Source organism: Solea solea, chromosome 9 (assembly GCF_958295425.1).
Source record: "Solea solea chromosome 9, fSolSol10.1, whole genome shotgun sequence".
In the NCBI taxonomy this organism is placed as follows: domain Eukaryota; kingdom Metazoa; phylum Chordata; class Actinopteri; order Pleuronectiformes; family Soleidae; genus Solea; species Solea solea.
The window spans coordinates 21,779,118-21,795,430 of NC_081142.1; the positions used below are offsets into that span (position 1 = coordinate 21,779,118).

At 39.7% G+C, this 16,313-nt stretch overlaps 1 protein-coding gene across 1 annotated transcript; it reads left to right on the plus strand.

Annotated features, from left to right (window-relative positions):
- Window positions 1–470: 470 nt before the first annotated feature.
- LOC131465826 (uncharacterized) lies at window positions 471–10,266 on the plus strand. Its single transcript, XM_058638761.1, has 3 exons — window positions 471–1,384; window positions 4,321–4,374; window positions 7,976–10,266. Exons 1-3 carry the CDS (start codon window positions 928–930, stop codon window positions 8,197–8,199), a joined length of 735 nt encoding a protein of 244 aa, XP_058494744.1. The 5' UTR covers window positions 471–927; the 3' UTR covers window positions 8,200–10,266.
- The last annotated feature ends 6,047 nt before the right edge of the window (window positions 10,267–16,313 follow it).

A 16,313-nucleotide genomic window follows, 5' to 3' on the forward strand; every position in this document is an offset into this window, starting at 1 on the left:
CCTGATTATTGTCTCACCTTTTATTTGCATATAATACTTTTATCAACCTCTTTCTTCTTACGTTTTGCTTGTTTCAGTTTTTATATATTTTCTTATGTACATGAAATCTTTGTGAAAGTTCTCAAACTAATTGGCTCAAGCAAATGGCTACTGTTCCGCCAAAAAAGGGACATCTCTTCCATTTCTTTAACTGTGAGGGAATTAATGAGGTCCCCTCAACAGTCCAGTTGGGTTTGTCTAAACCAGACTTGGTGAAAGACGTGAACTTACCTCAGGCTGCATTTGTCGATGTCGAGAAGAAACTCGAAATCACAAAAAAGTAGTTTCCACCAACACAGAGGACCTGAGGACCATCAGCAGCGGTGGGGGAGGAGGAGGAGGAGGAAGAAGATGTTGTATCCTGACTCTTATATCTGAGCTCACCGGACCATCCTCTTTATGAATGATGTCTTCACCAGGGACAGGACGGAGCAGGTGTGTCATTTTCACCATCGCCGCAGGTGGCAGCTTGTGAGGACCCCACTTCTATAGAGTCACAGATTATTCGCTCCTTCATCCAACATTCAGATTAACCCGTTTTTAAGGTCGGGGAGGATAAAGCTGATCCGCTCTCTGCTGCGTTTCTTTCCTTTATGACACTATACGATCTTACACTCTGACACTGTGTGTGTTTATTTCACTTTTGGAGATGACTGGACGCACGGGATTTCTCCTTTACTCGTGCGTAAAAGCCGCGCATCTCGCTGTGTACGTACGCTTGGAGGAGGCGATGTAACTTCGCGGAGGCATTAATGATCTTCTGTCGGACACAGGCTGTGGCTTCCCGGGAAACCTGTTGGATTACAAACGGAAAACACGTCGAATGTTTATCACGGAACGGGAGTTTGGAGAGTCTGCTGTGTTCGAAGCAGGTGCGTCTTTGGGTGGATGTGTTGCGCTCCTGTGATTGCAGATTCGCTCCCCTCTGCAGTGATTCCGCGGCCAAAACAAAAAATGTTTTCATGCAACACCAGTGCCATAAAGGACTGGAGCTATTTTCTGTCTCAGATTTTGCCTCTGATGAATAAAACAACGGGCTTGGTCAGCATCGACAACGCGGAGGCGGTGACGACCACGATGGTCACAGCTCTGCAGCCGGACAGCGCCTTGAGCTCCAGTAACCCGCCGCTCAACTCCAACCATACCTCGGGCATGGAGCACGTCTTCCAGTACTCTTACTCCGAGAGTGACCTGCTGTTCACCGACTACCGGACACCGGAGCGGGACTCTATGCCGCTGCCCAAAGCCGTTCTCTACCTGGTCATGGCGGCGCTGGTGGTGGTGGCGGTGGCGTATGCGATAGTTGGACACCTGGTCAAAGATGTGGTTAATGACTTTGTTGTCGGTATGTGAACCCCTCACGGTGTGTGTTTGTGCGCGTTCTTGTATTTGTAGAGTTGTGAGGACCAAAAATCGTATAAACCATACAGAGTGAGGTCATTTTGGGGAAGTGAGGACATTTTGGCTGGTCCTCATATCTTTACAGGGCGTTTGGGGGCGGTTGGTTAGGGTCTACTCATTTAGTTGTGATGGTTAAGGTAAGGTTAAGTGGCGAGGGAATACATTATATCAATGAGGGTCCTCACTTCGACACTGAGCAAACGTATGTGTACTTGTATTTCTTATCTCCTTAGGACCTTTCCTGGCATAAACATTGACCTTGTCAGGACCCGTGGTCCTCATGGAGACCAAGACCTGGTCTGAATGAATGTAGAACCTCATTTCTGAGGAACTGGTTAAGTTTTGGACTGAGATCTGTATCATGGTTATAGGCTAATGTTAACAATACGCATTATAGTTATGGTTAGTGATAACACTTTGACCTTGTGGGGACATTTTATCTGGGACCCACAACTTTAAAGGGCTTTTCCAGGGTTAAGGTAAGGTTAAGTGGCTAGGGAATGCATTATATCTATTATGTGTCGTCACTACTATAAAAACAAGTTGTTTGTGTGTGTTTGTGTGGTCATTCTCGTAGCCTCCTTAGGACCATGTATAAACACAGACCTTCTCAGGACCAGCAGTCCACATGGAGCCCATGGAAACCTGCTCCTAATGAGGAAGATTTACATATTTCTGAGGCCCTGATTTAAATTGGGATTGAGCTGTGATTATTTGGGGTTAGAGTAGGTTATAGTTACATTTCGGTTTAGGGATTAACTGGCTGGGATTAAGGGTTGTGATAAAGCTTTGGTTAGACTGTCCAAATGAAAACTATGTCAATGCAGTGTCCCGACAAGTACAATTGTACCAACCTTTGTGTGTGTATGATGGAGAGAGAGAGAGGGAGGGAGGGACAAGTATGTTTTGAGGATTAATACTTGGCTTTAGGGTTGGGGTAAATTTAGGTTAGGTTTTGGTGGCGTATAGAAAGATAGATAGATAGAAGGCTATTAGGTTTGGGTTTGGATTTTAAAGGAAAACTCAAGTGTCCTCAAAACTATAAGAGATCTTTGAAACCCACATGAAGCCCATTTAGGTTCACTCTATATGTTTAATAATTGAACATGTGCAATCACGATTAATTGGAAAAAAGTGAAAAGTAAACAGTCAAGAAAAATAATTCTGAGTAATTTGAATGCAGATGTGCAGGAGTTTCTCTCCCATCAGCCGATGACCTTGTGAGGGAGATGAGCTTCACTCTCAGCAAGTTTCTCAGTGAGAGAATCAGAGGTCTTTTTTCCTGTGTTTGAACAGCTTCCTATGAGCGATGCATTATGAATGAATGACTGATACAATGGGTTTATTTTTAGGGCAGAGTGTGGTCTCATAGAGCTGACTTGACCCGATTGTCATCTTACATCAGGTGGTTTCGAGTCAGACTTTCTTCACTCACTTCCTCTTGTGCAGGGGCAGATGAGGACAGTGTAAGGTGAAACACTTGCCCTCCAAAGAAATGGAAAACACACTCACATGATTGCATTTTGTTTTTGTATTAGTATTTAAAGAAGCAGTCGTTGAATTTGATTTATTCTGAAGTGGCACATGATTAGAGATGATTTTTTTTCATGTATCGCAAAGTAATCGGGAATTGCAATTATTTAATTTAGGATAATGATGACTAGGACTGAACAATTAGTCAAAATTTTATCCAAATTGCTATGTGTGTATCAAAAAATACCATTTTAGATTAAGTGTTGTCCTGACCTACATGACATAATCTGAAGAAAACATCTTTGTTTCACACAGATCTGCACAAATATTACATATTACATATTACATATTACTTAATTAGTTTTTCAATGAAAATGTCTACATTGTCCCATGACTATTTCTGACACTTGAATACTAAACAGCAGTGCAACACATTTTGTAATTGCAACCTTCTGGATACAAAGTGAAAACATTTTAAGGGAAGAAAAACACATTTTCTGAAATGGGTTTGTGCAAAAATGATTGGCAGCCTGATCATTCTGAGAATAATTTCCCCAAACGATTGAGATAAGAAGTCAAAGATTAAATCAGCAATGTAGAGTTGCCTTTTTTGTAAAAATTGAATTTTATTTATTAGTAGATGGCTGTTATCACTATTTATATAATAGTGAAATATAGTTTATTTAAACCATTTAAAACCAGTTTAGTCTAGTGATGAGGCCAGTACGAGTACTGGTATGGGTCCCATACTGGACAAAATCACTGAATCGTACTTTATATTAGAAGTAGGTAAAAAGAAAATGCAATTTATAAACCATAAAATGACATAATTGCTTTACTAAACACAGGCAACATGCTGTAAAGACGATATTCCACCATCTCCATTATGTGACGAGGACACAAATGTCTGCCACACAGATGGAGCACTATGTTTTTGACATGGCTGGTTATTATATTTAGGGATAATAATCATAACCATATTTTTCGTCATTTTAGACCTTATACACTATGAAACTGTTAACAGCACTGTTTGTGTCATTTCAAGCTATTTGAAAAACATAATTCTCCCACTATGTAACAAACATTTTTCTGCCATAAAGAAAGAATAAAAATCCCCACAACATGACTTGGCTCATCCCTAATTATAGCTTGGTAAATGCTTCAATACTAATGTCATATTGACAGTTAAGCTGTTAAAAAGCAGTAATTGGGCACAAGTTAACCACCACAACTGATGCACAAATGGACGATTTGAGACACACACTTTAGCACAATATCATTGGTGAGCACTGTATAGTATATTAAACAGAGCAGTTATTTTTATTTATTTTTCCCAGGTTTTACCAGGCACACTGAGAGTCTGTGTCCCATTTCAAACACGGCTTTTCTCCTGCTCAATTTGTGCAGGTGGAGGCAGGTCGATCGTTGCAGAGGGCGACGGCGGTGAAACCAGTGAACCAGGTAAGAGGGAAAACAAAGCTCACACAGGTCACAGTCTGCAGCACTTGCAGCCTCTCCTAGCTCTGAGAGCTGAGCTGTCTGTCTACCATCGCCTCACCTGACCTTCCCACCTTCATGTGAACAACACACACACACACACGCACGTTTACACGGACTCACAGGTGACTCAGTGTTTGGACTCGGAGGTGTAAATGTGGAGGGTTTTTAGTCTTGCAGCTCTGTTCTCACTATGTTTTGTAGCAGACAATGTTGTGTATACATGTCAAAAATCTGAACTTTTATCACATGGCTGCATCCAAAACCTGTACTTAGACTGCACCAATGGATAAGTGTAATCAGAATAATAAACCTTCTACAGAAATATGGTTTGCACTAACAGCCCTGTAGTGAGGATTTAACCAGTGACTGCAGGCTGGACATGCAAGCAGCTCTGTGAGTCTGTGAGATTTTGCTCTGTTTTTCCATGACCGTTCTTCACACTGTGCGCCTTAATCTCAGCTCCTCATCTGACAGAATGATGATTGATGTGTCCCACTTCAAAAAAAAAAAAGGGCTCCACCACACGCATGGGGGCTGCCCATGTGACAGGCCTCTTCCCCAGAAACAATTTTATGGTGCTTTGCTTCCAATGGAATTACACAGACTAAATCCATCATGTCTGCCTGTCAGGGAAGGTTTGCAGTCTTGTTCTAAATACCCAATCTGTTTGATTGACCCAAACCTAACCCTAAAAGTGTATTTGTGGATTTGATGACCACTCAAACCAGAGTTACACTGCAATTTTTTTGCCATTCACCCATTCATTCACACAGTGCACATTATGTGCGGCACATTTTCAATCACACATCTTTCGTACCCATTCACACCGCACAAGCTTCAGGAGCAACGTGGGGTTATGTATCTTGTCCAAGGACACATCAGCATGTAGTTTAGCAGAGCTGGGAATTTAACCCACAACCTTCCATTTGAGAGACAACTCGCTCTACCACTGAGCGCTTCATCCTCCACATGAGAGTTGCGGGGAGTGCTGTGCCAATCCAGGCTGACATAGGGCTGGGATTGGAGGTGTAACACCCTGGACAGTTTGCCAGTCCATCACAGGGATAAACAGACTTTTAGCTAGCAGGGCGTCTGGGCGCCCTACTTTTTCCCCCCCCATTATCCCTGGTAACTTCACTGAATGTGATCAAAATTCACAGATTCAAGTGTTGGGATTAGGGGCGTGATTGGTTATGAATTTAGAATATTAATAATTGATTAATTATGGAATAATTCATTTCTTATAAAAAGTTGAGTCAAACTCAAATTGGGGCACCACTCCTCTTAAACAGAGGAGAACAATCGGTTCTGAATGAACCATTAATTCATAACCTCCAAAAACAGTCTCATAAATTAAGCCGACTACCAATTTGTATTATGATTAATAATTAACTTAATAATTGATCAATCACAATACTACATCAATAGTTAGGTGAATTGAAGGATTGGAGTTCTACAGGGAAGAGGTTGGCAATATACACACTTGTGCAATATTAATCAGACCAGACTGTATATTTTATAAAACATTTATTAAAAAGACATCAAAGATATAAACAAGAATATTTACTAAATGTAACTATATACAGTGTATGTGTGTGAAAGAGAGAGAAAGAGGGAGTCTGTGTGTGTGCAGGTCAAATGGTCAAGTCAGATAGAGGTAGAATACAAATCAAGATGGCGGTTGACAAAGAAACTACAAGATGGCGGTTGACAAAGAAACTACAAGATGGCGGAATCAAAGATGGCTTCTTGACCGCATGGCTGCTGTGTTTCTTGGTTAACTACCTTTGTAAAGTGAGATGTCAGGTTAGTTGAGTGGTTAGAAGCATGCACATCTAGAGCTGAGAGCTAAGAAGCATGGACATCACTAACATCATATTAACCTAAATCTAGACATTACAACAACACTTTATGTGAGCAAGTAAGCTCAGTACAACATTTCATCTATGCTTAGCCAAGCAGTGTAATGCTATGCTAGGCCCAGTTACGTTACCAAGTCCTTAAAAGATGCCAAAGTGTCCTTTTGAGGTGCTGTCTGTTGGTCCAGGAACAGTAGATGGTTGACTGTGTTTCTGGTGTCTGTGGCTCAGGTTCCTCCTCACAAAGTTAGCTAGTTGGAGCTAACCTGGCTCTGGATCCTTGGTTGATCCTTAGGCAGGCTCTGGTGTCGCTGCCTCTGATGGGAGGATAGCAGGCTGCTGTGAGCGGGCCTGCTCGAAGATCAGCAGAGAGGGTTCTCTTGCTGCTGGAAGCTTGTTAAGCTCTGTGCTGAAGGGTCTTCAGTCGAAGAGCTGACGTCTGTGTCCTTCCTGCACCCAGAAGGGCAGGGGAGAGCAGAGGAGCCTGTGTCCTCCGGTGAGATGGAGAAGAGCGAAGAAAAAAAAGAGAAAGGAGGGGAAACCTGGCTTTTGTATTGCCTGTTTCATGGGGGTCACATGTCCCAAAGTGACCACTGAGGTGGGTTTCCCACTGATGTGTGGAAGATAAGGGATCTTTATTGACTGAGTTTTATGACACTCTTTGTCTCTGAGCAAGGGGCCATGTGTTCTCCATCCAAGATGCATGTGACTCCATCTTGAATGAGCTGATCCCCAACACAAGCCTTCTGAGCAGTCGCTTCCATGCTTGTTTTCTGATGTAATCTCGCGTAATCGCGCTTAGCTCACATCTCGCATTACATTGGTCGATTTTCCATGACACGGCATGGACGGGGTTGTTGTTGATGGAATATCTGACGTCTCTGTAACTTTTTTGTGGGAAGAAAGCGCAGGTAAGCTTTGTAACTTTTAACAATGTTTACAAAATAATACAGAAAGCCTAATAACTACAAGAGTATTTTGGCTTCTTTGGTAGCAATAACTGTTGGTGAACCGTGGGAAAAACAACAACATACCTCCCCCCAGCCTCAAGACAAAAATAATGTTGTAACAAAGACAAAAACTTGGATGTGTTTCACAAAATTTGCACCTCAAAATGCAGGAAATCGTGTTTCAGAGAGTTATGAATTTTCGCTGCACGTCGTGTGAAGGTGTTAACAAACAAAAATGGACACCCTCTAAAAAAATCCTAGCTAAAAGCCTGGGGACACATATAGAGACAAACAGCCATCCACTCTTACGGTCAATTTAGTGTCCAATTTACCTAATCCCCATATTGCATGTTTTTGCACTGTGGGAGGAAACCGGAGAACCCGGAGAAAACCCACTCACACATGTAGAGAACATGGAAACTCAATGCAGGAAGGCACTTGTTCCGACCGGGTCGCGAACCCGGGTCTTCTTGCTAACCTCTACACCAGGGCTTCTCAACCCTGGTCCTCGGGACCCACTGTCCTGCATGTAAGGTTTCCTTGCTCCAGCACACCTGATTCAAATGGTTAGCTTGTCAACCAAACTCTGCAGTAGCCTGATAACGACCCATTCATTTGAATCTGGTGCGTTGGAGTAAGGAAACCCGGAATACATGCAGGACAGTAGGTCCCGAGGACCAGGACACTGCGCTACACCAACCGTGTGGCCCTCAAACAACATCAGTTCACTAAACTCTCTTTTCTTCTCTTCAGACTGGCTACGTGGCTCTCGTCGATTTACCAACCTCAACAAGTCCGAGCTCAACTGCGTCGCCAACAGCAGGAGCGAGCTGGGCGAGAGGCCGCGGCTGGTGGAGATGAGCTTCATTTCCCTGAACCACGCTAACTGTCTGAGCGCCAAGAGAGCGGAGGACATAGTGGTGACCATAGACGAGACTTTGCCACAGCGACCGCCAGACACTCACTCTGGGACGTAACTGTGACCACTTTGCCCATCGCACGAGAGGTAAAAACAACGCAGCATATTGGCTTGCATTTCAAGTGGATTTAAAAGTCTGTCACGGACCGAAGCTCTGTCCACTGTTTCATCAGCTGCAGGTGTTGGGCCTGAAGGGACTTTAAACTGTGAACCTGTGCTGGAAAACTGGACCTGTTTCCACTGTAATGACTGTAAAGGAAAATTGTAGCTTTCCTGGAGGGAAAAGTCAGAAATTGGACAAATTAGTTTAAGTGTTTTTGATTTTATTTTTTGTCCTCATTACATTGATCCTTTTTTTCCACACACACTGAATTTAAATGTGAAAATAGCTCTCTGTTAATGAAACACATGCAGGTCACTTAGTACACTTAATCACTGTTTATACAATCAGGGTTGGGACTGATGAGATGTCATCAGTGACTGAATCTAATTTACATGACGTTATGTCTTATTAATAAGATAATCGAATATAATTGCTTTTGGATTACCATTAATTTTCTCTTTTGAAGTACCTCATAACATTTTCACTAAAAAGGCATTTTTGCAGACTAAGCATTTGTGCGTTAGCCAATGAGCTGAGTCAACGCTTCCATTATCAGCCATGGTCTAATACTGTGGCTGCATAATTACTCACCAAAATAATCAAAACCGCACTATGACCAAGTGCAATATCTAAATACAGAGTTCAGTTTATGTCAAAACGGCAATAGGATGAAATTCTGCCCCCTAAAATGTGCTTTTTAGATAATAAAATATGTTTTTGTTTGTTGACTGACTCCAAAAAAAGAACTAAACCTGATGTTCTTGACAGTTAAGATGCAAAAATTAGAATAAGGAATGATATCACAATTGCAAAATCGGTCAAAAATAATCACCATCTGATCTTTTGGACTATATCGTGCAGCTCTACACTTTAAATAACTGTCACATATTCAAAATAATTATAAATAATGTATTCCTTGGCAATGTAAGTATGATCTATATGGTTACTTCTTATTTGTAATCTGATTAGGTAATCCCTACATCATCTAACCCTGTGTACAGCACACGTCGATCTACACTTACTGTAAAACACACCTCACGTTCACAAATGCACAATTATATGATAAACGTCAGTATCAAGCACCTCGGACGACACAGGACATATAAACACTTTTTTGTCTTGTTTGTGTGTGTATTGAAACAAAAGCAAAAAAATGAATAAAAATTCACAATAAGTGTTTTGTAGTTTCATATTATTAGCTTGACGTGAGCAAGTGCTAAATCACCTGACCGCAAAAAGCCATGGAGAGAGAGAGAAAACAAAAACTTCCCCAAACTGAGTCATTGATATTAGAAGTTTATGATTTTTAGGTGTTAAAGCTGCACGTTGTGGTTTATTGTGAAAACAGCTTTTCATCGAAGGCCATGGTTCTCAAACTGTGGTACATGTACCACCAGAGAATGCTCGTGTATCTGTTCTATTGTATATACCAGGGTTTGTGACCAGAGTGAGAAAAAAATGAAACAAATAAGTAAATAATAATAATAATAAATTACATTATAATAACTAGTACAAATTGGCATTTACGTAGGGTGCAAATTGCCAACATTCAACTCAGGCCCTAACTAGAGTCTCTAGAGAAATATACATATATACTTCACACTAGAGTGTGAAGTATATGAGGAAGAGGAGGATGATGAGAGAGCAAAATATCTTATTGGGAATAAATCTGCCTGAAAAGTCCGCTGACTTTGCTCGACCTATTTACATGACTGTATTTTAACGTTGTTACTTCAAGAGCTTGATATTTCCTCAGGTGGTAGATGGTATGAAAAGTTTGAGAACCACTGGTTTAAGCCTTTTTGTTTACCTTTATTACCTCACTGTTAAGGGCTACGTGAAGCTGCTGCTGAGTCTGTAACACCAGTCGAATGCTACGACCAATGAGGCTTTTATTATTTATTTTCTTTGCATGCTGGGATTTAAAAGATACACCCATGGTTACTGAAAACTGTGTGTGTGTGTGTGGGAGGAGCAAAATGAGACAGGGGAATAATGAGTTTAAAAGTTTGTTCCTGGACATTGCTGCTGTCAATCACTTCCATCATTAATAAATAATCACGGGCAAAAATGTGAGAGTTAACTTGTATTTGTTTATCTTGTTTATTATCTTTTTTGCTCATGTCTTTTAACAGGTTTTCACTTCAAAACTGCAAAAAGAAGAACAATCTTATAATGCCTGCCTCGTTTATTTTATAACAAGAATGTGAATGTACTTATCCATCATCTTAATCAATGAAGTCAGTTCATTACTTTTTCTATGTATTTTTTTTTTAAAACTTAGTAATATTTGAGTAACACTTATCATTGTTGTCAAGAGAATTCTACACTTTCACCTCGTACACTTATCTGAAATGATTTTTTCTCCTAGAATCTTCCTCTTTTGACCTCAACATAAACATAAAATATAATCTATAATACTTTTAAATCCATTTTCATCATATACACTTGAGCCACAGAGACTATTTCCACAGGTGAAATAATTCACATAGTCTCTAAGTTTCGGTATCTTCCATATATCCTGTGCCGGCGACGTCATTTGTAGACAGATACTGCACAATATTGATCCGGGGAGTGGAGCCGTGGTATCGAGGTCTCGCCGCCAGCCTGACCAATCACAGTCTCCGCTAACAGTCGTGACGTCTCGTCATGATTTGATTGTGTCAAGTAACTGATTACGGGAGATTACAGGAGACGGCACTTTTGGAGAATGCCAACCTCAGCCAAGGTTGCTCAGTTTCCCACAGTGTCAATAGAGATTAAAATCCCAGATCTGGACCTAACTGAACAGTAACACAGACCTATATGAGGTACAATTACATGCTCTGTTTCAAAGCAATACTGAAATTTTGTTTTAGTTTTGTCAAAAAAGGCCATTATCTCATAAGATTAACATTTGTTTGTTTGTTTGTTTTGGATCTATATCTTTCGTGGGTCATAACCTTTATCCCCCAGAAGATTTCATCAAAATCCATCCTTGAAAAATGATGCAAAGTCCCTTGACATCTCATTTTCAAGGGGCTTTCACTTTTTTGGGATTTCGCTGCTCGCAAACAGGCAGACAAACACATGACCTTCACGGTGGAGGTAATAACCAAACGTCGAACTTTAGTTTTTATATTGGTTCATGTCCCATCTCCTGAAATAAGTAGAGCGAGGTTTGTGACCTATTCTGCTGCCAGACTCCAAGAAGCAAACCAAATACTTTGGCTTTCACGTTTGCGAGGTCGTCCATATTAATATAACAGAAAATAATAGAGAACCACTGGATTAAAGGAATATGGAGTATGACACAATTCCTATCTTCGGCCTGTACTGATGTATGACTCATAACCATTTCTCACACATTCGTCTATGCACAGGCAAAAGCATCTCATCCCCAAAAAAACCTCTAAAATATTTCAAATGTACACAAAATTCAACTTTTAGACCTGACTCAGAGTTAAAATTCACAGTGACAGGCAGTGTAAGAAAAAGTCAAAGTAAGGTCAAAGAGGCAACAGAATACAAATGTTGATGGAGTGGTGTCTTCTTGAAGCAATAAAACACGAAGGTTACATTTCCTTACATCACACGACCAAGGAGAGAAAAAAGCCACCGATGCTCAAATTCTCCGTTTTTTTTTAATTATTATTATAAACCCAACCAAATCCAGCAGTGGAAGTGAAGTGGTGTAACATGACCTTGAGGATGCATGCTGCAGTATGTTTTCCCTCCTGTACTCCCACCCTCCCTCCCTCAGCGACTTCACAGTCTCAGAGGTTCTTCAATGCGGTGACCAACTGCTGTGAGGATCTAATGAGCTGACAAACACACGGCACATGGCTCACATGTTTAATAACATGCCAGGGGTTGAAAGCAGAAGTCTGTGTCGTGAATTTTAACATGTGCCTCCAGAGAAACTTGGTCAAACTCTTGCAAAAGAAAGTGGCAACCAGCTGTGATGTCACCTACAAGAATCTGATCCCTCGTTTTTTGGCAACCAGATGTTAATTACAACTAGAGATTGAGACAATTAAAAATGTCCGATAGACTTCTATTCAAATGGGGGATGTTGATGCCAGAGGTCAGTGGAGAATGATCAGACTGGTTTGAAATGAAAAAAAGATATAATAATAATTAGAATAAGAAGACGAAGAAGAAGTCTGAACATTTATATGTCAAACCTCAAAGCAGATGCAACAGCAGCAGAAATCCTCTGGACCTAATAAAGTGGCAGGTGAATGAAACAGCTGCTCAAACAAACCCTTAACGTTGTGAAAATAATTTATTTATCAAACATCACTGCGTCAGATTCAGAAGTTCTCTTGTCTGACACAGGGTGTAAATAATTTGCCAGCACCAACTACATTTTTCATGATCATCATCATCATTTTAAGGCACCTGTCTCCTCCTGTAACATCTCTGCCTTCATGTCCGCCGAGGACAAACTCCAGCAGCACGTTACACCACACTGTTGAGTGGAGCTGTTGCCTGTCAGCTGCCCCTCCTGGTAAATGAGTGCATGACACAGGAGCTAATGAATGGGCCAGCAAACCTGCAACACGGACACCATCTGCTCCAGAACCCTTGCTCATGCTCACACTCACTGAGACCTCCTGTCACCTACTAACTTATAAAATTGGTTTATTCTTATTTTTTTTATCTATACAATATACACAACACATAGCAACAAAATTGTTAACCCACAGCTGCACAAACAAAACCAAGAATACAACATACGTCTACCAAACGACACAAAAAACTCTACTCCTTCAAATGCAAATCATACATCAATGAAATGTCCACAACTTCACCTCCTCTAACTTCAAGTCACACACAATAAAGCTAATTAAAGTGAGCGTCCCGCTGTTGCTGGGAACCCACCTGAGACATGGACGCCCATACATGAACATGACTGCCAGCACAACAACAAACGGCTCACCTAATAAAATCTTTTCTTCTTTTCTGAAGCTGAATTATGTAAGTTTCTTTCTCTCTTACACCAAAGTTCGTAAAAATAAAATGAGACATTTTAGCTCACAGCGACACAGGAGCTGCTGATCTACTGCTGCAGCCTTTGCGCTAAGTTTACTGTTTTACGGATTTCCAACATTAAAGTCACAACAAAACACATCTGAACTAGCTGACAGAGGCAGGAGCGAGTCGACAACTCAGGTGTGCTGTGACGTACTGTAAGTGGACTTTGGTGCAGGGAAAATGGTTGGACTTCAGCTAATGAAAGACACGTACAGTAGCTTTATTTCTGAGGTCACTGACGCTGTGTTGGGTGAATGACTCAAACATCGTTTTTTTTTTGTTCCAAATTTAATGTAGAAACACCAAGGATGAAGAGAAAATCTGGGCCAATATAGAGACAACTAAATCACTCTGATCCAGTGTATTATTAGGTCAAACACACACAAAAAACAAACTAGTTTTTATATCTTACTGAGGATACACCCTATACATAAGGCCCTTACTAGGCCCTTACCCTAAAACCAGGTCTAAAACCTAAAACCCTAAAACCACCCTCAAAAATAACTTTAAAGTTGTGGGGCCCAGACAAATTGTCTGCACAAAGATAGGTTTGTACATTTCTTTGGACCTCACAGAAATATAAACACACATTCTTGCACATCATCCCGAGTAAAGACACTTCTAGACACAATGCATTTACCTTCCCTAACCTTAACCATAAATACTAAATGCCCAGCCCTGATACTTAACTTAACCAGAACAGAAACTCTAAGTCTGACCCTAACCCTAAAACCAGATCTTTATCCTGTCGTCACAAAGAGAGGTTTGAGTTGAAATGTGTCCTCACAGCCTAGTACAAAATTTTCACTGTGGCCACTTTTGAGAAGAACTTTAATGAAACAGAGACATTTCTCACAGTGAACAGCAAATCCTAAAGATTGTTTGTTCTGAGAGAAACAGCGAGAGAGAGAGAGAGAGAGAGAGAGAGACAGAGAGAGAGAGAGAGAGAGAAAGAGAGAGAAAGAGATAGCAGCCAAAGAAGTCCAAAAACTTTCCCAATTCAAATGAATACAAAAGAAAACAAACAAAGATGCCTTTGATAGTCATTGTAAAGCTGGAATAAAAGTTTTTGGTTTTTTTAAATGAAATAGTCAAATATTCTTCTTTTTTTTCACATTTTGAAAATAAATTATTATTAAAAAACATAATTTTCACATTCTGTAGAAACACACTGCCATATTTACTGTGTGTAAGTGCCCTCAAGTGGCCAAAAAACAAAATACATAGAGAGGTTGTTTTTTTTCAGTTTGTTAAATTAGTACAAGGACGTCAGGAGCATATTGAACACTACAGTATATACAGTATGAAACAGAAAAGAAGAGATCTTCAGAAATGAGTGAGCTGGGTCTACAAAATGTTGATTTACTAATAAATGTTTAGATTTTATTAGGTCATACCATGGAGTAACAGGCAAGTAACCTTATAAAGTGGTGTGAAAGGAAAATTAAAATGTATATTTATACTTAAATGCAGTATTTGAGTATAAATAGGTTTACATTCAACCTCTGACCATCACCTTTAAGACCAAGAGATCAGATTAACATTATGGTTATTTTTCTTTGTAGCTATTTGTTGTCATTTTATTCCCCTTAACTACATTTTTATTTACTTCACAGCGCAAATAAAAACTCCACTTATATTCATTGTGCACCATTGCATATAATCCACTGTTAATATTACTGTGAGACATCAGTTGCAATAGACAAGTTAATATAAGTAATAATTGAATACAATAAAGATAAAGATAACCTGTCAGTATAAAACAGTAATGTAATCTTCAGCAAATCAAACCATAACTCAGTGCTAATTCATCTGCCCATAAACGAGGACCTTCTTTCATGTAGGTGAGTGGTCTCATAGTTCAGAGTTGAATGGTTTAATAGTTAAAGGCTTCTGCTCTGCTCTGACAATGTGAGCAAAACCAAACAGTAATTAACTGGTTGGCTGGAGACCAGAGACAGGAGGATCTGCCATGTGCAGATGTGACCTGACAAACTGAGAAGCAGTGGGGATGAGCAGCAACCTCTGACAGCTACAATAATCATACACAGATAAATAAATAAATACATTTGGATCAGGATGCGTTAGTGACAACTCCCGTGCTGCTGAAGTAAAGAAAAGTGTTAAGAATGATATGATCGTGATCATTCAGCTGAAGGATTACATAAAAGACCAGACACATTTTCAAAACAAAAGCAAAGCAAATTCAAGGTCATAAAGAAGAGTATTTGTGTGCATATCAAGTATGAAAGACATCTCAAAAAATGGGACTGGGTGAGACAACCTTGAATTATATATCAAATGCATACATTTGTGGTCATTACAATAACGAGTTCCAATCATATTATACTCAATATTCACCCATCATTATTTAAATAAGGAGTACAAAATGGATGCATTGTAAGATTTACCAGTATGTACCATGAATTGTACGAAATTAATCAAGTAACATCACCATCAACACCTGGTATAACATGTTTAAAATGTGCTACATAAAATGTAAGATCATTTGATTTGATAAAGTTTTTTTTTGTTTTTTAAGAATTTCTATTATTATTTTATCTCGATGTTTAAGTCATGATACAATATTATTGTGATGTTGTAAAATCATATATTACATATACATTACATTACATTACAGCTCACAGTGAGAGTGAGCACTTTGGCCCCATCTAGTGGACTAAAGTGTCAGTTGTTTTTTTTAATGCTAATCCACAAAAAGTTTAATGTTAATTTGTAAGTAGTATTAGGAGTATTATCGTAATTATTATCCTCGTAATATTACAACTTTATTCTCACAATATTATGACTTTATTCTCGTAATATTATGACTATTCTCACAATATTATGGCTTTATTCTCACAATATTACAACTTTATTCTGGAAGATTTAAATATTTTTTTTCTCTTCAGTTTGGCCCTAATACTAGTTGATTAGTTAAAAAATATTGTGCTACAAAAAATCAATACATTTGAAAAATATCGCGATTCAATGCATCGATTCCCCGTCCACCCATATAATACACTGTATATTCATGTTTTCAGACCTGT